The sequence below is a fragment of the Lissotriton helveticus genome, chromosome 2_1 (assembly GCF_964261635.1).
Source record: "Lissotriton helveticus chromosome 2_1, aLisHel1.1, whole genome shotgun sequence".
NCBI classification, from domain to species: domain Eukaryota; kingdom Metazoa; phylum Chordata; class Amphibia; order Caudata; family Salamandridae; genus Lissotriton; species Lissotriton helveticus.
In genome coordinates this window covers 304,326,768-304,352,647 of record NC_136059.1, presented here as the reverse complement: position 1 = coordinate 304,352,647, position 25,880 = coordinate 304,326,768, and the positions used below count along the sequence as shown (strand labels likewise).

Here is a 25,880-nt window from a genome sequence, read left to right as displayed (position 1 = left end):
TGGGATGCGAAAGTACGCATCCTGCAAGTCGAGCGACACCATCCAGTCTTCTTCCAGCAGTGCCTGAAGAACCTGAGCAAGGGTGAGCATCTTGAATTTCTCTTGTTTCAGAAACAAATTCAAGATCCTGAGATCCAGGATTGGACGAAGTCTGCCGTCCTTTTTGGGAATCAGGAAATACCGGGAGTAGCATCCCTGACCCCTTTCCTGCTCTGAGACCACCTCTATCGCACCCTTTCTTAACAGAGTTTGAACTTCCTCCTGTAGGAGTAACAGATGTTCCTCTGAGCAATATCCCTGGCAAGGAGGGTAATTGGGAGGGAATTCCCGAAAGGGAAGGGCATACCCATTTTCTACGAGATTGAAAACCCAAAGATCTGATGTAACCAATTCCCAATCCCGTAGAAAGTGGGTAAGCCGACCCCCCACCGGACCCACATGATCCTGAATGGCGGATCTAGGGCTGCTTTTCTGTGGCTGGGGGGTTGGAGGAGGTGGAAAAGGAAGAGGTTTGACGTCCTCGAAGATGACCCCTTTGCTTTCCCCTGTATGACCTGTACAAGGTGTTCTGTTGCTGCTGCTGTTGTTGTTGCTGCTGCTGACCTTGTCTAAAGTTCCGAAAAGAAGAGCGCCCAAACCCTCTGAACTTTTTGGTCGAAGCACCTCTAATCTGAAGGCCCAAAGATCTAGCAGTAGCTCTGCTATCTTTAAACCTTTCGAGGGCTGTATCTGCCTTCTTGCCAAATAGTCCTTCTCCGTCAAAAGGCAGATCCAAAAGCGCTGCCTGAACATCAGCAGAAAAATCCGAGGACTTTAGCCAAGCTGATCTCCGTGTAGCAACTGCAGTACCCATAATTCGAGCCACAGAATCAGCCGTGTCAAGACCGCTCTGAATTACCTGGCGTGCCGCTGCTTGGGTGTCAGACAATACCTCCTCAAAATCACTCCTGTTCTCATCAGGGATCTTAGGAGCCAAAGCATGCATTGAATCCATAAGTGCGTGCACACACCTCCCCATGAGACAAGTGGCATTTGTAGATTTTAAGGCCATACTAGCAGACGAGAAAGTTTTCTTGGCCACCTGATCTTGTTTTTTAGCCTCCTTGTCCCCAGGAACTTGGGGAAAAGCACTTATAGATTTCTTAGAGCATGCAGCCTGAATCACTAGGCTCTCTGGAGAAGGGTGAGATGTTAAGTAAGCAGGGTCCTCTGGAGCTACCCTATATCTCCTAGCCACACTCTTGGAAACAGCAGGAGCAGAGAGCGGTTTCTTCCAAACCTCCATAATGGGCTCAGTTAATGCTTCATTAAATGGAAGTAAAGGCTCCACAGCCGAACTTGGAGAGTGAAGAACTTCTGTCAAAAGATTCGATTTAAATTCAACTGTTGGTAAAGTTAAATTTAAAAGACCAGCAGCCTTCTTCATAACCATATGATATGGTTGAACATCCTTTGAAGGCGTATCATGTCCAGAAGGCAATTCCCACTCTGGGGAAAAATCAAGGCCACTGGCATCAGCTAGCTCTTCAAAACAGTCTTTTCCCAGCTCACCTTCTTCTAGATCAGGGTGAGAGTCGGCATAATTTCGTTCCTCTAAGACGCTCAGCTTCTCTTCTGGATCTCTCCTTAACACGCCTCGGTACCGGATCCATCAACGACTCCGATGGAGTCGGAACCGACGTCGGTACCGACTTCGATGGCCGAGGTGTATGCTCCTGATGTCTACTCGGAGCGGGCGACGTCGGCATTGGAGTCGTTGACTTCGGACGAGTCGGTGACGACCTCGGCGGAGCCGGAAACTGCCACGGCGTCAATGGGGCTGGCATAAACGGCATGAATGGAGCCGGGGCATATGAATGAGGAACCCCCAAATTAAATGCCAGAGGACCCATGGGACCCGAAGGTGCACCAGAGGGGTACCACGCCCTTGAGAAAACACCATACATAGCGTTTAAGAACGCTGAAGGGTCTTGGTCTGGTGTTGGAAAAGGAGGTTGAATACCTTCAGGCTGAGCTCGAGGTGGGACCGAATCCGGCTCAACAAAATGCGCAGATTCTTCAACTTCCACAGGAACCACTTCTCGAGTCGGAGAAGGTGCTGGAGATGGATTGGACTCCGGAGCCGGAGAGGGAACCTGCGACCTCGAAGGCGAAGCCTCACCTTCCTGACCCGGAGACTCATGCGAAGGGACCACCTTCGAACGAACCTTCTTGGGCGACCTCGAGTCCGACTTCTCACCTGAGGGACGATGATACTCATGCCTCCTCTTCCTATGGTTCATCCTTGATCTAGAAGTATGATCCGAAGAAGACTTCGAGGCCGAAACTTCACGAGATCTGGACCCCGACTTCGATCTCGACTTCGACTTATTTTTCTTCGAGTGAGATTTAGATGTTTTCTTACTCTTGTCGGCTCTACGTTTTGCCACAAGCAGCTTGGTTTCTCTCTCCCGCAGGGCCTTCGGATTCATCTTGCGACATGATGAACATCCATCCACGTCGTGATCCGAACTTAAGCACCAAATACAGTCCTCGTGTGGATCCGTGATGGACATCATCTTTCCACACTCCCTGCAGGGCTTGAAACCGGTTTCCTTCGACATCTTATCGAAATAAAGAAGCAGAAAATACAGAGTAATGAAACAAAGTCACAGTATTGTAACTGGGATTCCCGAAACCGTTAGCGTCGACGACGCGGAAAAAAGGGAACTGATGTCATCACGCCGGCGTGGGCCTATTATAGGCGTCGGTGACGTCAGCGGAGTCGCGAGCGATGCCGTGCCTCTATGACGTCCAAGTCCACGTCAGCGCGAAGCTACAAAAAGAATTTCCGAATGTTGCTGACGCAAGGGGATATTCACAAGGTGAGGAATCCACACGGCAGATGTATCTATCAGAAACAAGGCACTCACATTTCAGTGGTACACACGTTTCCAAATTAAGGCTTTTGAGAAGTAGATACAAGTTGGAATGGGTGACTGTTGAGCCCAGCTCCTCTTATATTTGCTTGGATAGATATGGGTCCTTTCAGTTCTTCTCTGGTCTATGGAGGCTCACATTAAGTCAGTTTCTTCAAAGGTGTTTGGAGTCAGGGCCGTTGCCTCCCCCGCTTTAGCAGCTTAAACGGAGGCCCCCACTGGGCCTGATAAGCTGATGAAATGGGTTCTCATAAACAATGAATTGTTTATGGGCCTCTTACGTCTGCAGACAAAATGTCGATAAATAGCGCTGCTACCAAATACCGTAAGAGAGCGTTGTGAGCTTTCAGATGGCATGGTCAGGGAAGGGAACATAAAATGCAGAGTGAGGAACACATTGGAAAACAATGGGCATAACAAGGAAATATATGAAAGAAAGTGAGGCTGAGAGAAAAAAGAAGGGTAGATACAAAGGGAAAAAAAGAATGTAAGGCAAAAGGAATGGTGACAAGAAGGAAGGAAACGTGAAAGGAAAGATGGAAGAAAGGTAGGATGAAAGGGTAAATGAATGACCAGATGGAGTGAGAGGATTGACTGGTGAAAGTGTGCATGGATGAGCGTATTGAAGAATGCACAGATGAAGAAGAGTGAATGAATGGATGGTTAAAAGATAGATGGTACATGAACATATGGATGAGTGGATGGGTGAAATGATGGATGGGGCAATGGGTGGGCATATTTAAAGATGAAAGTATGGACAGATGGATGAATGAAAAAATTGAAAGATAAATGGATGGATAGAAAGAACTCATCTTAAAAAGCTTGCCTTGGCTTGCTTCGCGCTCTTGGTCTAATTTGAGATATATTTGAAGCGGGGGGGTATTTTAATTTTCTGGCTACTCCCTTGTGTAGAGAATGGGTTTCCTTACATCGACCTGTTGGTCACTTCCAGGGCTGCTAGCTTGCCTTAAGGATGAATGAGTGGTTATAGCTTAATCTGGTGACTTTCTCATGGCACCATAACTGATGTCCGTACATTGATTTGGCAGACGTATATGTGTGTGATACATGGAGACTTTTCAGCCAAAAATACATTTGTTCACAAGGATCTCATTACAACCAAAAAATGAAAATGCGGAAGGAGTATTAATTTTTTGCATCTAAATTATAAATGCAGTTAGATTGAATAAGTATAATATTCTAACGTTTTTATTTCATTGATTGTAGTAAAGGAACAATCACAGAATAGAAAAAGACCACAGACAAGAGAATTTCTGTTGTGCCCACTTCAGCCAAAAATGGGCGTATTTTTATGTGCAAAAACAATACTTAGAAAAAGAATTCTACTGTGTATTCACAGTATATACTAGATAAAAAATGTGACTGATGTGCCCCAGTGTAGTGACCATAACCAACAGTGTAGAAGTTTACAGTGACAGTAAAAAGAAGCAATTGGTTATTGGAATAGTAAGGGATGTCCTTTGGGAGATATGATTTTAATCCATTATTCTAGAATTTATTTCTAGTATTCTGAGACTTTCTCTTCCTTTGCTGTCGACAACGTTTCGACCCTCTCGTGTTATGGGGTCTCTTCAGGACGGGGATTCTGGGGACTGGAATGGGACATATAATTAAAAAGAGAAAAGGGAATAGCAAAGAGCTGTGAGTTGGAAAAATCAAAGGAGGGCTTACCCTAGGCACTCTGAATTGGCCTAATGTGTCCTGGAATCAATTGTCCTATATTTATATCAGTTGTAGCCAATGCGGCGAGTATTCTAGTGAGACCCCCAGGGAAGCACATTAATGTACACTTCAATACAAGTGTGGGAATTAGAAATGCCACACAGCATAAGTTCTTACCCTAATAGTGTGTAGTAGCACCTTCTGGTGGATCAGTGTAGCATGATCCTGTTAAGGTAGCATCCAGGTAGTGAGGGGATTCTTGTTAAATAATGTCTACATTAGGGTGCACACTTAATGCAGGTTCATTCGTGAAAAACTGGAAAGGGAGGACAAGGCTTCCCGTACTCACCAGGAGTCAGGGTAGCTTAATGAGCGTTGTCACTGTGCATGGATACGAGGACAACTGTGGTAGTCTAATTCTTCCCACTGCTCCAGCTATAGATGCAGGTCTGCAACAACAGCACGAAATGATAAGGATCCGATAATGAGCGGGCTTTGTAATAACTACCGGACTAGGGGAGGCTTACCTCAGTCCCATATATATTCGTCCGTCTGGATTCGGAACAGGAATGAATTGCGACTAAATTAATCTAAACTAAGTACTCTCATGGAGGAGCACGTAGCGAGTGCATCACTCTTGTGACACATGCGCTGTGACCGCGGCAGCATTGGTGACAGTGCTGCTGTAGACAGTCTGCAACGTGGGAAACATTTCGGCCATGATGGAGTGGGTTTCCAGGTATACGGAACTGTGTAATTCGAACTAAAACAACCTGCCTGGCTATTCAGGTTAGAGCTTTATAGCGTGAAATAAGGTATAAACAAGGAGGAATTTTATACGCCACTAATAATGGAACCTCCAATGTTCCCGTCATATTCAGAAGATACAGGAATACGCATGTGTAAGGGCACCTGGCCGCAATGGTCAAAACAAATACTGGTGACATGGTAACAGGAATGGGTACTGCATGAAGTAACCCTTGACAGAGCATCTAAGTGAATTAAAGGGGCCTCTAGTAGATGAATTACTGTATCACTTGGTAATGTACAAGTGGGAAGGAGCTCTGTTGAAAGGTGCCATTAACATGAATAAGTTATAATTTGCCTGATAATCATGAACACATTTCTACTGTGGGATAGATGCATTGTGGACTATTTCCTCAAGAAGGAGGTATGATTACACATTTCCTTATTCAATTATGCCACCAAAATTCCATGCAATTTAAAATCGCGGCATATACAAGTTGTACGGAACAATGCAATTTAATTTGGACATCAGTCGGTTACAGAAGAATGAAGCCCACGTATGATAGATATATAAAACAGAGTGATGTCCAATATAAAATTAGAAAAATCAGCATTATAGAACTCATAGAAGCGTGCTATATGTGTGCTTACTGAATGCTACACAATTGCACAGGAGGAGCTGTGATCACAATATGTGTTACCTAGGAGCTCTATAGAGGACAGTGTCCTTAATCTAGATGCCAAACTCTGTTATGATGGTTTCAAAAGTACTGATTGGAACGAAGTATCCTGCCTAAGTATGTTATGTATAAGGAAACCACATCAGCTCAAGCAAATGAATTTGCTCCACTCCTCAAGACTATTCAAGCCCTTTCTTATTGAGTCGCATTTATCAATTCATTTGCACTCTAGGGATTGAAGGATCTGTGAAATGTTGCCACCTCAAGGTGGGGTTTTTGCTTTCTCGATGATCTCATCTGCAGTATTGGATCTCTCTTTGTAATGTTGGACCAATGGCGCATTTTCAATTAAACAGCGTATCCGGCTTCTGTGATTGCTGATATGTGCCTTCACTGGTTGTATGGTCTGACCTATGTAGATAAGGTCACATGGGCACCAAATACAGTAGATGACATTTGGGGTAGCACAGTGTGGTCATGTAATGTCCATGTGATGTTCCCATGTGTGAAGTTTGGTGTTGTATGTGTATTGGCAGGCTATACAGTTACCACACTTGAAATGGCCAGAGATGGGTGGTAGTGACCAAATCTCAATGATGGTGGTTTTGTATTTGGAAATGCTGGTATCGGAGTGCACAAGATGGTTATAATGTTTTCCCTTTTCTGTATGAGAACATTGGCAGCTCTTGGCATGCATCTAGTGTAGGCCAAGGTCTCTTAATCGTTTCACAACCTGCGTACTGTGAGGGCAAAAGGTTGTGATACAGATATTTCTTTTCAAATGTGTCTTTGGTTTGCTCTTTAGTATTTCCTCTCATGGGCTGAAACAGGCTCTTTCCATTGATGTTTTTATCAGATGTTGGGGTATCCTCGTTCTCGCAATTTAGCACTTAAGCTATTAGTTTCTTTCAAGATGTCTTCTTTATCTGTGCAGTTTCTTCTCACCCTTAAGAACCGCCCATATGGAAGCCCATCTTTCAAGGCACATGGGTGAAAGCTGTTGTACTCCAACAATGTATTTTGCTCTGTAGGCTTCCTATATAGGCTTACAATCAATTAATTATCTTTGTTGCGTATTTTCAAATCCAGGAAGGGAATACTCTCTTTATCTGCACTATAGCTAAAGGTGAGTGGTAACTGGCAGTCATGGAGATAGATGATAAACCTCTTCAAACTGTCAATGTTGCAAATCCATATCATACAAATATCATCGATATATCGCTTTCAACATTTGATGTTATTGTTCAATGGATTGGTCTGGAAGGTGTCAAATTTGTTTTCTAAATTCCCCAAGTACAGATTAGCCAAGATGGGATCAAAAATCACCCCATGGATGTCCCTGAGCACTGCTGATATTATCTGGTGTTAAAGAAAAAATAATTCAAAGCTAGAGCAATTGCCAGTAAGTCAATGATAATTACAGAGGGGACAGAGAAAGGCGCTGGACGAGAGTCCAGAATTTCCTTGATGACTTCCATACTTTCTGTCTGCGGAATATTTGTGTATAACAATTCGATGTCTAATGTCACGAGTATCTCTTTGTCACGAGTATCTTCCATGGGATCATATTCAGTTCCTTCAATCAAATTGATCATGAATATACTATCTCATACATAGGTGTTTAAGGTGGGAACAAAATATTTGATGAAGGTATTTATATAATGGCCTAACGGCTCCAAGATAGATCCACACCCAGATAAAATGGGTCCTCCTGGGGGACTGCTGGTGTTTTTATGGATCTTCAGTAAAGTGTTTAACACCGGAGTCCTAGAATTCGTTTGATTAAGGAATTCAGATTCCGGCTGGGTGAGGAACCCTTCCTCCAGACCATTCCTGACTACTTCCAGTATCCACTGTTTGATTTCCATTTGTGGATTATGGGTGAGTTCTTTATAATGTCGAGCATTACCCAATTGTCTTAATATTTCAGACTCATAGTTCGTTCTGTCCTGGATGACAATGCTACCACCTTTATCGTCTGGCTTTATAATGATTGCTTCTTCTGTCTTCAGTTTCAGTAGCGATTGTCGCTCCACCAATGAGATATTATATGGGGTGAATGATTTGTGAATGTCCTCGAAAACAGTTTTTTCGAAAGCCAGAATCCTGGAGGCATCAGGGCATTGGCTGGAATAAATGTGGATTTAGGCCTTAGAGTAGATGTTTGGGTGGACGGAACCTCTTGTTTGTCATTGAAGAAAACTTTTAACCTCAATGACCTGAAGAATTAATGAAGTTCTGTTTGTAGTTTTAAAAAGTTTTTTTTTTCTGTCATGATATATGATGGAACTCGGTTTAAGAGTGATAATTCACTGCTGTTGAATTTATGAGAAGAAAGATTAAAAATAGGAATAGTATTAACCTGGTTCGGTGTGTCAATCTCAGGAGTGGTTGTCATAATGTAGTCTGTGTCACGAGAGTCATTGTTCAGGAGGGTGAGATTTCTTTGATCCATGACCGTTATTGCCCTCCCGGTCCCTGTCGGCGTGTTTGTCACTCTCCTGCAAATTAGCTCCAGGTCCTCTTCTGGTTCCGATTGGTCCCTCTCTGGCCTAAAAAAGGATTTTGTTGTTGGTTCTGTTGACCGACGCATGGACCTTTGCCTGCGTAATCTGAAGATTCCGACCTTGCAGAATAATCTGAGAACCATATAAGGGTATTATTCTTATATCTGCCCCAGGCGACGTTCTTTCTTGTAGGCTGTGGTTGGGAATAATAATCGTCTTGTAAGTAGGGGAATGCTTTTTCTTTACTGTAGGCGTTGATGTCCTTCTGGACTTTATCTGACTTCTTCTTTAAATCAAAGGTGTTAAACTCTTGGATTGTTTTGTTGAATTTTTCTAAGACCAGTTTGGATTCCTCCAACTTATCACAGCCAAACTGCTGTTCTTCCAAATTCTCAATCTCTACTAGCTCCTGTTTGCAGTGCTCTAGTGCGGTCTCTAATCCAAACACCATCCAGTGCCTAGAGCATGTCGTAGAGATATGAGAGAAGCCCCCTTTAAATTTCTTGTCCTCTCTGAGTATACCAGGGACGTTGCGTACTATCAGACCGTGTGGTATAATGTTGGCTTTGAGGTATTCGGTTAACGTACGTGCATGCAACTCTGTACGTACATGCTTTTTCTTAGCTTGCTCTAATCGTTCTAGAAGCACTAATCTGGGGTTAGTAATAACTACCTGATTAGTAGTAGAAAACAAGGATTGACCACTAATTACTTTGGCAATGTATTCTTCTGTATATAGTGGAGCCTCTCTGTCTGACCTAGTAGTCTTGTGTCTGACTGAAATGTGTATACAAATATTTCTTTATAAAAGTTTGACACAAAACTTTAACACAACAAACATTTCTTTTTTGATCATCAATTTTGCACAAAGGTTAAACAATACATATAAACACAAGACAATTTACAACACATAGAGACATGTGGCATTTTTATTTTTTATGTCTTGAGCTGCATCATAACCCTCAGGAACAGTCCTGTCTCCATCATCGACGTACCTTTAAGCTTCCCAACAGTTCTTGGGAAAAGTGCTTGCCATGCATTTCCTTGCACAGGTTTGGTAGTTGCTGGTGTTACTACAAGTCACTGATTTTTTATGGTTGTCTCCAGTTAGCATGTATTCTTTCTGTGCAGTCTTGTTTTTCTATGTGTATGGCCATGCAGTATTTAGTATATATGGTAGTAGGGTTCTGGGAGTGGAAGAGGACTGTTACTTTACTGTAATGATGTGTTCTTTAAAGAGGTATGTCTTCAGTACTATGCTAGTGTTAACATAATTTGTGGATTTCGGAGTGCAGGTTCAGTCACTGTCAGCACGCAGCCGGATTCTTCCTTTTTTGGCAAAGTACTGTGTTGCAGTCTTGGTTTATAACTCCTGTGTGCCTGGCTTCTAATAAGTGTCTTTGAATTGTAATCTTGTTATTCTTACTTGAAGGGGACTGCTATCCCCTCAATGTCTTTCTAAAGAGGGGCTAAAGCGGGGTTTTGGTTTCGCCTTTGATTCTTGCAAATTCACATTAGTAGTTTTGCTTCTGATATCTTCTCTTGAGGTCTTCTCAACATGCATTTTGGTACGCTTGGTTTGTGGCTGCATGCTCATTTCACTTCTGCATGTTGGTATTAATGAGATTTTGTGGTCGTCTGCCCATTCCAACAATCCCCATGTAGGAGACTGGCAAGACATAGGTGCACTTTTTGATGACTGAACTGTTATCCCTTCGTGAATGAAATTCCAGGATATATCTGAATATGGCTGGTGCAGTTCAATGGCATTCCTAGTCTGGCCTATTCAATGAATATAAATAAAATGTTTCTGCAACTCGAGTTCGGTCTTTTGTACCAATTATTTGGTTGGATGCTTTAACTTCATGGTTTGCTGACCATAATTTTGTGTCAGCATTCCAAACAAATAGGAGTTTGCAGCCTATTGGTTCTATATTTACTTCCCCAGCAAGGATGGCTTCTTGCTATTCAGCGACTTCCTCAGTCCTCCGTTTCACATTTACCCAAAGGACTTCTTGCTTTTATTTCTAGGCTCGAAATCCAGCAGGCCTCCATGTTTTTGCTCTGTGGAGTTTGGTGGCCTCGCAATGGTACATTGACTCCTGAGATTATTGGGAATTTGCTTTAATGCAACATGTTCATCAGCTGTAGGACAGCTATTTTCCCCAATATGTCTGATTTGGTATTATTGCCAGCATGTGGAACCATTAGCCTACTGGGGAGATGTTCGTAAGATGTGTATAAGCCTTTTGTTCTACCGTAAAGTCCATATCTTAATAAATAGAATAAAAAAATCTTGGATGGACTAAAAACAGATGGGAGTATTTTCGTACCATCAATTTGAGGTTATTAAACTCAGCCATTAAATTATATTGAGTATGTAACTGTTGTGGCATTTTACATCCTCAACCAACTGGTAAACAATGGAGCCTGGCAGGTTTATTCAAAAAGAGGATTTGCTAGCTGTAGAGAAAGTTTTTATGGGTTCTGCTGACTTTCGATAGATGCAATAATTGGCGTTTCCTTTGGTTAGTTTTTCTTCACTAAGATCCATAGGAAATGTAGTTCTTGCTGCTGGTTGACTTCAGCTGAAGAACCAAGCCACAATGACTGCATCCAGTACTTCCCATAACAAGAAGTACTGGACCTTCTGCTTTCCCAATTTTCCTTGAGAGTAATTCAAGCATTACATCCACGATTTTTTTGTTTTCCTCCGAGAGACAACCCAAGTACAACTGTATGCCCAGACGTACGTCCCATGCTCACTAATGAGGCTCAAATAAAAAATAAAAAACGGTTTGAATTTTGCTTGTGTTTTCGTCAGAGGAGGCCCTTCCTGGCAATTGGGGCTGGACTGTTCCTATTGAAGCAGGACACAAGTCTATTAGCTTATGGCTGATTCCAGACAGAGGAATTAGTGTCGGCAAAATCATGTCAGCGGCCGAAATTAATTCAATCATTCCATCCATCATTTAAATATTTTTCCCCTCATTCCCCCATGAGCACTGCTACAAAATGGCAATCTGTCACAAACCAGTGATTTCCAAAACTATTAAATCAATACAAAAACACAAGTAGCATAACATTTTCATTTGAGTGTTCAATAAAATCAAGACATTCCCTCACGTTTTCATTGTTTTACATGGCAAAAGTAGAAGCAGGACCACCTGTTTAAAATATATGGATATATATGGTGTCCTACACTGTACTATCTTGTATGCCTTATCTGTTGAGTAAATATTTACACCGGAGATCTTAGTCAAGAGTCAGTACTTGGATGAAATAGTTAAATGTTATAGGTATGAGAGAGACCCCTTTACAACCAGGGGAATGAGGTACTACAATAGTAGAGAAGATTTTTATCCCTTGGTGAGTTATTCCTAAAAACAGGAGGGCACAAGACTGGATATCTCCACCCGACCAATCAAAGATTCACTGCATTACTAAACTGACTAATACACTTCAACAACTGTAGTAAAACTCATTATTTATTGTATAAAAAAGATTTTTATATTTGTACAAATACAGTCAATTAAAAACAATACATGTCAAAAACATTGCTTTAAAAACTCACAGGATGAAACATCCCCTCTGTGATACACATAAATTCAAAAAACAGTATGATCACTTAACATATGACATATGGCATTTAGTAAAAATGTTAAGATAAAGAAAAGGAAAGAAAATGGAGAGACAGACAAAAGACAGTAAGCTTGTCAATCAATTTTGCACGTTACTGAAGTTTCATATAGACACAGTCCTGAGGAACATTAATTGTTAATCTGCAGGCTAGGTCTGTACTCCCTTAATCGTGCAGTAGGGCGTCGACGCGTTTCGATGGTTTTATTGTTCTATTACCATCTTTCTCAAGACTAAATTGATATGTCTCTCCTAATTTTTTGGCACTGGTTGGTTGCCCGCAATTTTATGTTCTCCTGTGGATAAACATAATGCCATCAGTGTTTCATATACAGTGCATTCTATATTTCACAGTACAGTTTGTTACAATCTCTATTTCTAGTGCACACATCTTCACTAGCATGTGAAAGTCCTTGATCACATCCTACAGCCCTGTCTTCAAGTATAAGTGGCTTGCATCATACTAACATCATATTTGAGATATTCTGATTTTTTCAATCATATTTTCATTTATACCTTTTTCAGTACATCTTCTCTACGAGATACATTTATGTGTTGTTCTCTACCCCCCCAATTGTTTCAAGTCTTCCGTGCGTCTTTTTTGGGAGTATTTTCTGCCTGCATAGGTTACCCGATTCCAATCTTAATAATTACACTCTAAGAGACTATTCCCTATTTATTTACGGAACTAAATTCCTATCTCACCACATTTCAGGCTTATACACATTTCTGAACTAATCATATTAGATCTTTTTACCTTTTACATATTAATATGTTGCACAGATTTGCCGATTTGGTGGCCGATTTTTCTTTCTGACCTAGGTATGTTACAAACAGATAGGCATAGTTTTATTCTCGCTGTATCTCAGAGGGCACAAAAGAAAGAAAACGTTCCAATCCCACAGTTTATTTATTTACCATTGAATCTTCTGTCTTATTTTGATTCTGGAAAGGTTGGAACGTCGTATCTCTCACACTTTCTTTATTTAAAAAAACAAACCTGTGATTTATATAATTGGGAAAAGAAAGGAAGGTTTTAATCCTTGGTTCTCCCTCCCCAAGCTACCCTCGCTTTAGTGGTAGCATGATATTATTCTTGTTTACCTTCAGTTTTAATCCGAGTAGTGTTCTGTCCCCTTGTTCTGTTCTCTGTTAAAAGACCGTCCGGATATTTCTCATTATCCTTCGGTGTTGTGGCCAGTATCTGCAAACAACCATGTGCAACCTATTTATTGATTTAACCATGTCTGTATGTTGTTTGTTTAACACCCACAAACGAGCATCTTACCTCTGTTTGTAGCGATGTCGGGATTTATATTTACATGGGGGGCGGGTACCGGTTTCCCTCCTCTGTCACTATCTGTTGGGAATAACGCATTACATTACCTCACTGTATCGATAATTCCCTCTAGTTTAAATCCCATGCTACGAGGGTTTTTTTTCTAAGGGTTTGAAAGGTCTTACCGATCTAGAGTCAGGTCCTCGTCTCCCACGCCCCTCGTCTGCCTTGGCTTCTCGGCTGGTCAGGAACAAAACGGATTTCTCCACACGGGTCAAGGGACCAAACTAGATTATTCTGCCCTATTTAAACGTGGAGCTCAGTTGTTCTATTGGCTCCTTATAATACGTAGCCGGTGAGGTTAATTATTGTTCTCCTTGCCTCGCACATTGGATTTGCGTGTGTCGACCTTGTTTGCGTTCCAAGCGGGTTCCAAGCCTCGCTTTGGATCGCGCCCATTCTCTTTTTAGATTTCGCAATATCCGGGGTCGATTACATGTTGTGCTTGCGTTTCAAGCCTCGTTTTTCAACGCCGCCATTACTAAGCACACCTTTTCTTTTGCCGACGTATATTTATCAATGTTATTGATCTTCATATTATTAGGGTCCCTACGTATTTGTTTATGCAGAAAGTTCACCTATTCACCACCTGTAGTGTATTTATAGCTATCACATTTATTCCTATTTGTTCGTATTTTTTTTTTTTTTTTTTTTTTTTACAGGTCAATTGATGCAGGGTATTTTTTTCCTCCCAGAAATAAGCTTCTTTATTTTTGTTATTATATCTTTACACAGATTGGATGTTTCTCTCCCTCTAATTTTATATTGAGTGGTATATGCTTCCACAGGACTTATGTATCCTAAAAATAAGACCTATCAATATGGGTGATTGATTACCAATTTGTCAATTCCTTCTGTTTAAATTTCTAATGTTACATGGTTACCATGGTTTATCTGGACACAATTAATAAAGGCCTAAACTCGAGAGAGGATTGGATGAAAATTGTGGCCAATCGATGATCAGGGCTTCCTAGTACAGTTAGCGATGCACCTGTAACATTAGAAATTTAAACAGAAGGAATTGACAAATTGGTAATCAATCACCCATATTGATAGGTCTTATTTTTAGGATACATAAGTCCTGTGGAAGCATATACCACTCAATATAAAATTAGAGGGAGAGAAACATCCAATCTGTGTAAAGATATAATAACAAAAATAAAGAAGCTTATTTCTGGGAGGAAAAAAATACCCTGCATCAATTGACCTGTAAAAATAAAATAAAAAATAAAAAATACGAACAAATAGGAATAAATGTGATAGCTATAAATACACTACAGGTGGTGAATAGGTGAACTTTCTGCATAAACAAATACGTAGGGACCCTAATAATATGAAGATCAATAACAGTGATAAATATACGTCGGCAAAAGAAAAGGTGTGCTTAGTAATGGCGGCGTTGAAAAACGAGGCTTGAAACGCAAGCACAACATGTAATCGACCCCGGATATTGCGAAATCTAAAAAGAGAATGGGCGCGATCCAAAGCGAGGCTTGGAACCCGCTTGGAACGCAAACAAGGTCGACACACGCAAATCCAATGTGCGAGGCAAGGAGAACAATAATTAACCTCACCGGCTACGTATTATAAGGAGCCAATAGAACAACTGAGCTCCACGTTTAAATAGGGCAGAATAATCTAGTTTGGTCCCTTGACCCGTGTGGAGAAATCCGTTTTGTTCCTGACCAGCCGAGAAGCCAAGGCAGACGAGGGGCGTGGGAGACGAGGACCTGACTCTAGATCGGTAAGACCTTTCAAACCCTTAGAAAAAAAACCCTCGTAGCATGGGATTTAAACTAGAGGGAATTATCGATACAGTGAGGTAATGTAATGCGTTATTCCCAACAGATAGTGACAGAGGAGGGAAACCGGTACCCGCCCCCCATGTAAATATAAATCCCGACATCGCTACAAACAGAGGTAAGATGCTCGTTTGTGGGTGTTAAACAAACAACATACAGACATAGTTAAATCAATAAATAGGTTGCACATGGTTGTTTGCAGATACTGGCCACAACACCGAAGGATAATGAGAAATATCCGGACGGTCTTTTAACAGAGAACAGAACAAGGGGACAGAACACTACTCGGATTAAAACTGAAGGTAAACAAGAATAATATCATGCTACCACTAAAGCGAGGGTAGCTTGGGGAGGGAGAACCAAGGATTAAAACCTTCCTTTCTTTTCCCAATTATATAAATCACAGGTTCGTTTTTTTAAATAAAGAAAGTGTGAGAGATACGACGTTCCAACCTTTCCAGAATCAAAATAAGACAGAAGATTCAATGGTAAATAAATAAACTGTGGGATTGGAACGTTTTCTTTCTTTTGTGCCCTCTGAGATACAGCGAGAATAAAACTATGCCTATCTGTTTGTAACATACCTAGGTCAGAAAGAAAAATCGGCCACCAAATCGGAAAATCTTTTCAACATATTAATATGTAAAAGGTAAAAAGATCTAATATGATTAGTTCAGAAATGTGTATAAGCCTGAAATGTGGTGAGATAGGAATTTAGTTCCGTAAATAAATAGGGAATAGTCTCTTAGAGTGTAATTATTAAGATTGGAATCGGGTAACCTATGCAGGCAGAAAATACTCCCAAAAAAGACGCACGGAAGACTTGAAACAATTGGGGGGGTAGAGAACAACACATAAATGTATCTCGTAGAGAAGATGTACTGAAAAAGGTATAAATGAAAATATGATTGAAAAAATCAGAATATCTCAAATATGATGTTAGTATGATGCAAGCCACTTATACTTGAAGACAGGGCTGTAGGATGTGATCAAGGACTTTCACATGCTAGTGAAGATGTGTGCACTAGAAATAGAGATTGTAACAAACTGTACTGTGAAATATAGAATGCACTGTATATGAAACACTGATGGCATTATGTTTATCCACAGGAGAACATAAAATTGCGGGCAACCAACCAGTGCCAAAAAATTAGGAGAGACATATCAATTTAGTCTTGAGAAAGATGGTAATAGAACAATAAAACCATCGAAACGCGTCGACGCCCTACTGCACGATTAAGGGAGTACAGACCTAGCCTGCAGATTAACAATTAATGTTCCTCAGGACTGTGTCTATATGAAACTTCAGTAACGTGCAAAATTGATTGACAAGCTTACTGTCTTTTGTCTGTCTCTCCATTTTCTTTCCTTTTCTTTATCTTAAAATTTTTACTAAATGCCATATGTCATATGTTAAGTGATCATACTGTTTTTTGAATTTATGTGTATCACAGAGGGGATGTTTCATCCTGTGAGTTTTTAAAGCAATGTTTTTGACATGTATTGTTTTTAATTGACTGTATTTGTATAAATATAAAAATCTTTTTTATACAATAAATAATGAGTTTTACTACAGTTGTTGAAGTGTATTAGTCAGTTTAGTAATGCAGTGAATCTTTGATTGGTCGGGTGGAGATATCCAGTCTTGTGCCCTCCTGTTTTTAGGAATAACTCACCAAGGGATAAAAATCTTCTCTACTGAAATAGTTAAACCCTCTTCCCCATCTCACTCTAATCCTAGTTATGCTAACTAAGGTTCAATGTAAAACACTGTCTCACACAGATAGGTCCACATGTGCAAAATAAATGGACAGATTAATGAAATATTTTTAATGAATGCAAAAAGGCTATATAATATTCTTCTAATTTGAAATGATTACACATATTCTGTTAAATTGAATAGGACTATGTTTTAATACCTGGATGTTCCAATTATATGCTCTTACTCAAATACTTAAACATGTGTTTGTGAAAATGGAAATGCTGAAAGCGAGTTTGCTAAAATAATTGTATTTTATAGACCGAAAAAGGATTTATTAAAACATTTTTTTTTGTGATTACAACTGTGTGATCGAAAACTGCCCACCCCCTCCTTCCAGACAGATTACCAAACGTGAGCAAATTCATCACCGGATAACAAACAAAGGTTACATGTTCAATATGAGCCTACATCTATGGGGCACCTGCCTGCGAACACATGTTGCAATATATAAATCTATTGTAGGATATTCTGTAACCAGATTGCAAATGTGGAACTTTTTCAAACTCTAAAAACAGCACAAATAAACTGGTCTCCTGTATAACGTGTGGGCTAATGTGTAACTTTTAATAATAAAGTTATTATTTCCGATCTAGACAGGCTCACTTTGAAATTCTTTTATGTAAACGGATAAACCTTCTTTTGGGACACAGTCACCAAATATTTACCCAATGGAAAGCGAGTTAAAACATGACAGCACGTTTTGAATTTTAAATGGCACAATCTAACTTAACAAGGGTTAGGCAGGTAGGTCTGAACTACAGCAATTGTCCAAGCAAGAGAAAAAAATTGAATTAACAAAGTGTGTTCTAACATTCAATGTGCTGTCATCAGTGAGCAAAAGGAAGAGAAGAGAGGGTGTTTGTGTATACATGCATCCTTTCTGAGCAGGAATAATCTGGAGGCCACAGTTAAAAAAAAATAGCAACTACAATAAGGCATAATACACTAGGAAAGGACATGCTATACAGAAGTCAGTAGTGCTCTCTAACATATCACTCCACTCTTCGTTTCTGCATAATCAACTTAGAAAATGAGTAAATTAACAACTACACCTCCAAATTACACTCATGTGAAGCCTTGACTTGAAATTTTCTTAAGTCTTTCTTGCTTTCATCTGTGTTGACCTCTATGTTAAACAATCTTCTTTAAAATGAATTCCAAGTTATAATATACGATCCAAAAGGTAATATTTGGATATAATATTTATATAGCGAACGAGGTCAAGATCGAAACATTGTGTTCCATAATCATTTTATTAACGATTCATCATGTCCATAAATTGGTAAAGTAATGGTAACAGAATCATCATGCCGAGTCTATATTCTTGCCAATACATAAGCAACTGAAATTGCTTTAAAAACTCAAAAAGAAAATAATAATAATAATGATAATAAAGGAAAAGTCAACCGTGTTAATGTAACATAATAAAATGACGTTCGTATGTTTAGGGATTTTTAAAAAGTGGCTGATTTAGTGCGAGATACTGTGTCTCGAAATTGGGTCCAGTGTACAGATAGTAAATGATCTGGGAAAAAAACCTTTTGATGATACATGTAGTTTTAATATGAAGGTATTATCTGGAATGTTTTAATTTAGTTTACGCCTGGAAGACGTTTCAGTACCTATGCATGAAGGAAAAGGATTTGAGGACTATACATGAAATGTCACCACTTCATAACAATAGCTTTGTCTTTGAGACTACATTATGTCGGATTAGGAATTAGTGAAAAGTGGAGAGACACTTGCATATATTTAGAGAAATGAATGAGCAAATGTTGAACGTGAACGCCATAGAACATTTTCAAGTAATAACAAACTTAAGAGCCAGTGCTTGGCATGGGAATTAAAAGTCAATTCACCACATGCAGTCGTGCAAGTGCAGCAACCAAATGAAAGAAAACTGGAAAGTGTGAAGAATATCGTTTTAGTAAGTTATTTAGTAGAAAATGTAGCAAAACTAAAGATGTGTTGACATTCTCACCAGGGTAAATGCTAACTTTGGTTTTTAGCCATACATGCGCGAGTATGATTGTGAATAAATTAATTCAAGTGATTTAACCTACAAAAGAAAGGGCATTTTTACAGTAAGATGAAACACCACAAAAGTGAATTAGTTCTGCTATACAATAAAACATTCTCAATGTTATTTACAGAAGGCTAACCCCGGAGTAGATATCTTCAATAAATATACGTGTAAAAAAAAAAATCAATCAGTTTCCATATATGCTTAGACCAGTTCATACTCAATACAAGTACCTGGTGGACATACGAAGAATATGACTGTCTAAGCATGACAATGTCTGGTTCGACAGGAAGTCCTGCACCTATTTGTCAACTGCAAGCACAGGTTGGCCTATTTTACAGTTTTCTAAAGGAGGGCACTGCAGGAGCAACAGGTGGGCTGGCCCTACTGGTAAATAAGAAAATAGTGGAGACTATGCCAACAATTTTGCTCCTTTGGGAAAATACCAGTGATTAGTAAACTAAAAACAGGGAAATTGGTTTACAAAACTGCAATGGTAAAATCACAGATTTGTTTATTCACACTCAAATCAATTAACATCTTCATAACTGCACCTCTTTACAGAGACTCTCCACAGAACGCATGATAGGATTCATGCAAACACAATCAAAAACCCAGATGCCTCACACAGATTTCAGGGTCTGGCGATGAGTACATGTACTGTCAGCATTGTCTTCAAAATGATTCCCAAAGTAACATATCCCAAATAACATGTATTCAGCCATGGACATTTTTCGAATGCATACTTGATATTCAATAGCATCCCTGCCACGTGAAAATAAAAACAAACCAAGGCAATAGAGTTTGAATACTGTATTTGATTTAAAAAGGCACTGTTACTTGTTGATCGAGACTTCTCACCTTATCAACATTGTTGAAGACTGATTAGCACATTAGTCTCAAATCTCCACGTAACCATCTTTAAAAGAACAGTAATTTCAGAAAGATTAACTTGGTAGCTAAGAACAAGTAGAACCTTCTTGTCTCTCGGCTGACTCTACTGTGCCCTTCTACAACACTAAGTTAAAAGGGTGACAGTGTTCAACATATGATTTTTTTACTGCTTGCTCAAATTAGTCTTTGGCTATATTCCAGTCCCAATTAAGTAATTCATGAAACAGAAGCCTAAACAGCATGCACTGATGCCTGTAAGAATCCATTATATCGACATTTACAATCTGAGCAGGTAAACCATTAAGTGTCTTACATTTACAGGTTTGTGTCCCAAATAGCGGACTAAAGACTGGTAAAAATAAAAAGTAGATACAGTACATTGAAAATCGGATCAAATGTACAGATAGTTCAACCCTTAAATCCATTTATACAACTCAAAATATTACTAAGAATACTTAACATATTTTGGTGTCCTATGTACATACAGTATACACAGTAAGAACATGAAAACAGCTCTCAATGTGTGTGTTGTGGACCTCTTAGAACATTTCGTACTACAAGGATCCTCAAGGCCTCACACACCACATGATCAATAGGTCTGAGTGTAGTGATGCAGGTGTATTGTGGCATCCAAGGTTTGACTTTAAAAGCAGAGAGGTGTTGCAGTGAGTATTTTGAGAGGTAACTCTGTGCCTCCTATTGTGCCTTCCTAAACTGTGAACAGGTATATCTCTCTTCTGAAGGTCCCAGTTACAGATGTCTTCCTTATGTTGATATATTTACTCTTTTGAATGCTGATAATCACTGTGCAGTATAGCCATCTACAGACTTGGAGTGCACGTAACAGCATATATAGTATATAAAAAGTGTTTTAACTTGCATTTGAATTAGAGTAGTATTCTGGATCTATTCTGGAAAGGTCTTGTTGCCTCCCCCAACTTTAAAGCTTGCAGTTTCCAGATGGGTCTGGTTGTAAGTATTTTGGTACTTGCAACATGACTAGATCACTACTTTGTACATGGGAACGCGTCTTTATAGGGATACCTTTTTCGTAATCACCATTTTTCTTTATAGAGATACACTTCTTGTAATCACCATCTTTCTTGGTCTGTAATCTTTAACAATCAAGAATCTCAAAAAACACATGGACACATGTATGAAGTCTAGTTCGCTTAATCAAAGCTTTTATTTCAATTGGCAATTTAGTGTCCATTCGTTTGCAGAGAGGTGTCTTGCCTTTTAAGTGTAAATCTAAGGTAACACCACCATGATCAATTTGCTGTAGTAAGGCTCCTATAAGTTTCTAGGGAAGAGAGATTCTACGAGTCAAAAAATAAACTCCGTCAGTTGGTTGCTTCCTATGAACAAAAGTTTACTCCACGTTTATCCCCAAATTTGGAAATATTAAGCCTTCCATAAATAGTTAAAATGTTCACAGAACTTTAATAATCTCAATTTTCAGAACGTGATTGGGAGCATCTCTCTAATTTGCAGCAAGGTTCTGGTGGAGGAGGAATGTAAAAAAAATATAATTTATAAAACGTATCATCTTTCTGCAGTCTACCATATCAAACGCAGAGTGCAGGTGTTGTCCAAACCCCTATGCCGCATAAATATTTTCTTTATTTCTGTGTTCTAGTCTCTGCCAGATGAGATTATACTCGAGGAAATAGAAAAGCTTTGGCTCATAATTGTAAACTGTGGTGAACGGCAGTAAGGGTTAGGAAACTGTCCCAATCATAGGTAACTCTAACACCACTAATTTCCAGCAGCTTCATGGCCTGAGATTTTGCACCCCATCAAATTTCCTGACAAAAGACTGTGAGGGCCAATAGTTATGTACACGCTGAAGAAACTAAAACTCGCATGTCATTTCGTTTTGGCCACTTCAACTTCAATAGATATTTTTCTAGTTTCCTTTAAAAAAAACATACAACATCAGGCACTATAATTTAAGCATGCAACAGGTCATATATAGCAAAAACAATTGGATAACTGTGAGAGTCACATGAATTTTTTTTCGCGAATATAGTACACCACAGTGACATTGGCGAGAACATGTCTGCAGGGCCGACCCGACAACTGCTTTTTTGTTCAGCAGCAGTCACATTCACAATTGATGAAAGATGAACTTTAAAGAAATGTTAGATGTGAGAGAGTAGAAATCTACCCAATACTCAGATAAAAAAGATGATGAACAGATATGACCTCCAAGTGTTACATAAAGTGCCTTTAGATACGGTGCAGTTAGAGCAAAATTATTTGTTATTAATTATCATTAGGAAATACATACAAAGAAGAGAAGCAACACGGCTGGCTTCCACAGCATCAAGCAGTAGTGCTTTTCATTCAAACTGTTCCCGTTAAAAACAGGAAAGAGAAAGTTTAATAAAAGTAATTGTTACTGTACAGGGTTAATAACAATGTTAGCTAAATCTTTATACATCAAGTGGCCCCCAAGCCCCATTCCCAAAAAGTGTTTATAGTACAAGGATAAATTACAAAGTTGTCAGGATGACATTCGATCAGTCGATGAATGACTATTCGGTCTTACTTGTTAAGATCCCTAAATTCATACACAAAGCAACTCCCTGCTTCATCTTCCTCCCCCGCTATACAAAACAAAGATATTCGGAAAGGTCATGTCTATTGTCCGAAATGGATTCCCCATCACCGGAGCACTGTCACAAGTGAGGCAATTAGCCTGCCATGAAATTAAGGTAGGTGAAATAAAAATTCTCATGCGTCACAGAATATGGCATCGTTAATTGCAAAGGAATAAAATCTGGCAATCGAACTAAACGATTTAAAAAGTAAACACGTATTGTAATACTATACCTGTAAGGAGATTCATTCCATGTATAGACATTAGAAAGTTATGCAAAATATTAATTCAGGCCGGTGCCTTCGGAGGCAACACATACACAGAACAAGTCCTCCTGAAATGTATTTACAGAGCACATCGTCAACCAGCTGCTGATCCGCTGTGGGAATCTCTGAAGTACCATTCACAGGCAGCCATCCAAAGAGTCTGAATTTAGGGTACGGCACTGCAGAAGAATGTGTTCCATGAACCAATGCTACTTAGTGCAAATGTCCCATAATGGTCACTGTCCTTTGTGCAGAGTCGAAACATGCAAGATCTTTCTGGGGCACCAGGGCGGCACAGCAGACGTTAATCCACTCCCTCAAACCCTTGAGCATTCTCCACTGCCATGAGAAGCTTCTCTCGTAAATCTTCGAAGGAGTCATATGGTGGTAAGTCAAGACGATTGAAACTGAGAACACACAAGTAGAGAAGTGTTTTAAGGTCATTCGTAACTATTGTGCAACAGGTTACATCACAAAGGCCTATTGGAATGTTTTTATCATGAGGACTTACGACAAATAACATGTAACTTTTCAAATGCAAGCAGAAGACATTCTTGGATGAACAAGTTACTTAACTTCGGTAACATCTCATCTGGTAGAGGCCAGATCTAGCCGCAGATTCCTCATCTTAGACTCCTTGCCCATCTATATCCGGTATCTTTTCCAGCAGTATCTCAGTGCGTCAGTAGAGGGCGTCAAGCAACTCTGCAGCGTCATCCTCTCTTGAATGTGACGTCAACGGGGTCTATTTAAGCCCTCCCTTGCAGCGCTGACAGTTTCTTTTATGACTATTTCCATGCCAACAACGCTGAGACACTTAGAAAAGACAATCTCAGGAAACAGTTTGCCAAAAAGGGAAAAAGAAATCTTGTATCAACATTAAAAGATCGAAAGAACCATAGTAGTATGCAAGAGGGGACTTAGAGACAACAGTCCCTCAGTTTGCAGAGTGGGAAGGATGGGTCGGTCAATAAGGAATCTGTGGCTAAATCTTTTCTTTACCAGATAAGGCGTTACCTAAGGTCAGTAACTTGTTCATCTGATAGAGACATCTTGCAGCAGATTCCTGATCTTAGAATCAATTACCCTAGCAATACCAGCCCAGGAGGAGGGACTGCGAACTGACCATACCAAAGATTCCTAACAGGAGAATGCGGTGCAAAAAAAAAAAAAGGGACCGGTGTATTAAAAAAAAATGTTAAGGAAGCATAATGCTTGACCCCCAAGAAGGATGAGTAGAAGCCATAAGACCGGGAGACACGGTATAGAACCAGTAAAAGAGGGAGTCCCAAAAGGAAACACAACCTAAGAGTAGAGAATGACAGGGGCCCAAGGACAAAGTCCAGAGAGCCCAAACCCAAACCCAAATGGAAGGAGCAGACACAGCGTGTCCATCCGCAGTAAACCATACAGCGAGTAAAAGCACCCATTGATCGTTGAGGAAATGACCCTGAGAAACAGGGCACGAAAGAAGGCCCCTCCAGTGAAGGAACAGTGGAGAAAAAGAAAGCAATGAGTGCTGAGAGCAGTGCTACGAAAACAACAAGAACGGTAAGAACCTGCTCTTAAAAAGAGAAAACTAATTCCTGTAGACACAGAAGTCATACAGGGTACAATGAAAGTATATCCACGCCTCTGAAGGTGACGCACGTCCACCGCCAGTGAGTGGGAGGACTAAAGATAATCCAAGAACAGGGGTAGCCAAGGAAAGACAGACAACACAGCCTACCATCGTAAAAGAACAATGTGCGACAGCAGCTGAGGTGGAGATAGAAAGACAAGTAGGAACAAAACAGGGTCTTGGCTACTCAACAGTAAGGCTGAACCAAACTGAACTATCAAACAATACAACTGCCAGTACTGGAAAAAACTTTTTTTCTTCTTTTTTCTAGAGAAGCTAAGAATTAAACATAGCACTCTTTTCTTATTTTTAAATTCTTATTTATTATAAACCTCTTCTTTGATTCTCAGAAAGCTTTTTCATTTTTTTCAAAAGACATTTCTGTGCCTGAACACATTTAAATATACAGAATATACACCTTTATACAAAATTTACAAGGTAACATACATAAACGAAATTGTAATTATAGAACACAGCCACACACCACTTTCGTCCTTCAGTCACGCAATTCAGACTTACAAAACATAAAAAATTGGACACGACAAGAACAATGAGTACAATTAGACACATATGATATAGGTCAATGTCAACAACAAATTATTTACATTTGAAACATTTCTTTTGAAAAAACAAAAAGTCAAATCCAAATTTACAAAAATTCAAATCATTGGAGTATTTAAATTCAGTGTTAATCCAATTATTAACCCTCTAATATTTCAGTTGACCATTGGCCTTGAGTGATCAACGCTTTTCGAACTCCCTAACTTTTGGGGTTCTCCTCAGGATCAATGCGATTTCTTGAGAACTATCTCAGAGAGCCATCTCACAGGACTTGTGCAATCTACTGTCACAATTAGACTCTCATCTGTTGATGGATTCATTTTCGGTGTCGGTGCTGAAACCCATTCACCCAGGGACCGGCTGTGTCACGTAGGGGACTCTGCAGTGTCCCGCTGCAATAAATGCGCTTGGACTTGAAACTGTTCCCTGCAGGGTGCGGTATGACTCGGCAACGCTTCTAGCAATCGGCAGATTCTCTGGCTCAGACAAGGCAGGGAAACAGCAACATAATGCCACATAAGAGTAGGAAGTGGGGGACAGGGCCCACTACAGGAGAACAAGGTCAACTGCCCAAAAATTAACGCTGTCGACTGAAAGATGCCCGAAGGCAGTTGCAGCAGAAGTAAAGAATAACAGCATGTGGAAATCCATCATGAAGGACAAAAGGGGACAAGTGGGCCGGCGGAAACTAAGGGCAACAGATAGTTTATTACGATTGTAGGAAAGTAGGATGTCTCTGGCATAATTACCCCCACATTTTGCCTAGTGTTGGTGTGTTTTGACTGTAGTAGACTGGGATCCTGCTAATCAGGATCCCAGTGTCTGCTCTCTTG

At 40.0% G+C, this 25,880-nt stretch overlaps 1 protein-coding gene and 1 long non-coding RNA gene across 25 annotated transcripts in view; one reads left to right on the top strand and one right to left on the bottom strand.

Moving 5' to 3' along the window:
• The window catches only part of LOC144817929 (uncharacterized), a 427,018-nt gene that overhangs the window by 213,085 nt on the left and 188,053 nt on the right, over window positions 1-25,880 (top strand). The window lies entirely within an intron of this gene.
• The window catches only part of NEDD4L (NEDD4 like E3 ubiquitin protein ligase), a 1,578,130-nt gene continuing 1,572,148 nt past the window's right edge, over window positions 19,899-25,880 (bottom strand). For all 24 annotated transcript variants that reach the window (XM_078674880.1, XM_078674887.1, XM_078674878.1 and 21 more), the window contains one exon: window positions 19,899-23,272. In XM_078674880.1, coding sequence (XP_078531006.1) covers window positions 23,170-23,272 — 103 coding nt within the window. In that variant the 3' untranslated portion in view covers window positions 19,899-23,169. The remainder of the gene's footprint in view (window positions 23,273-25,880) is intronic.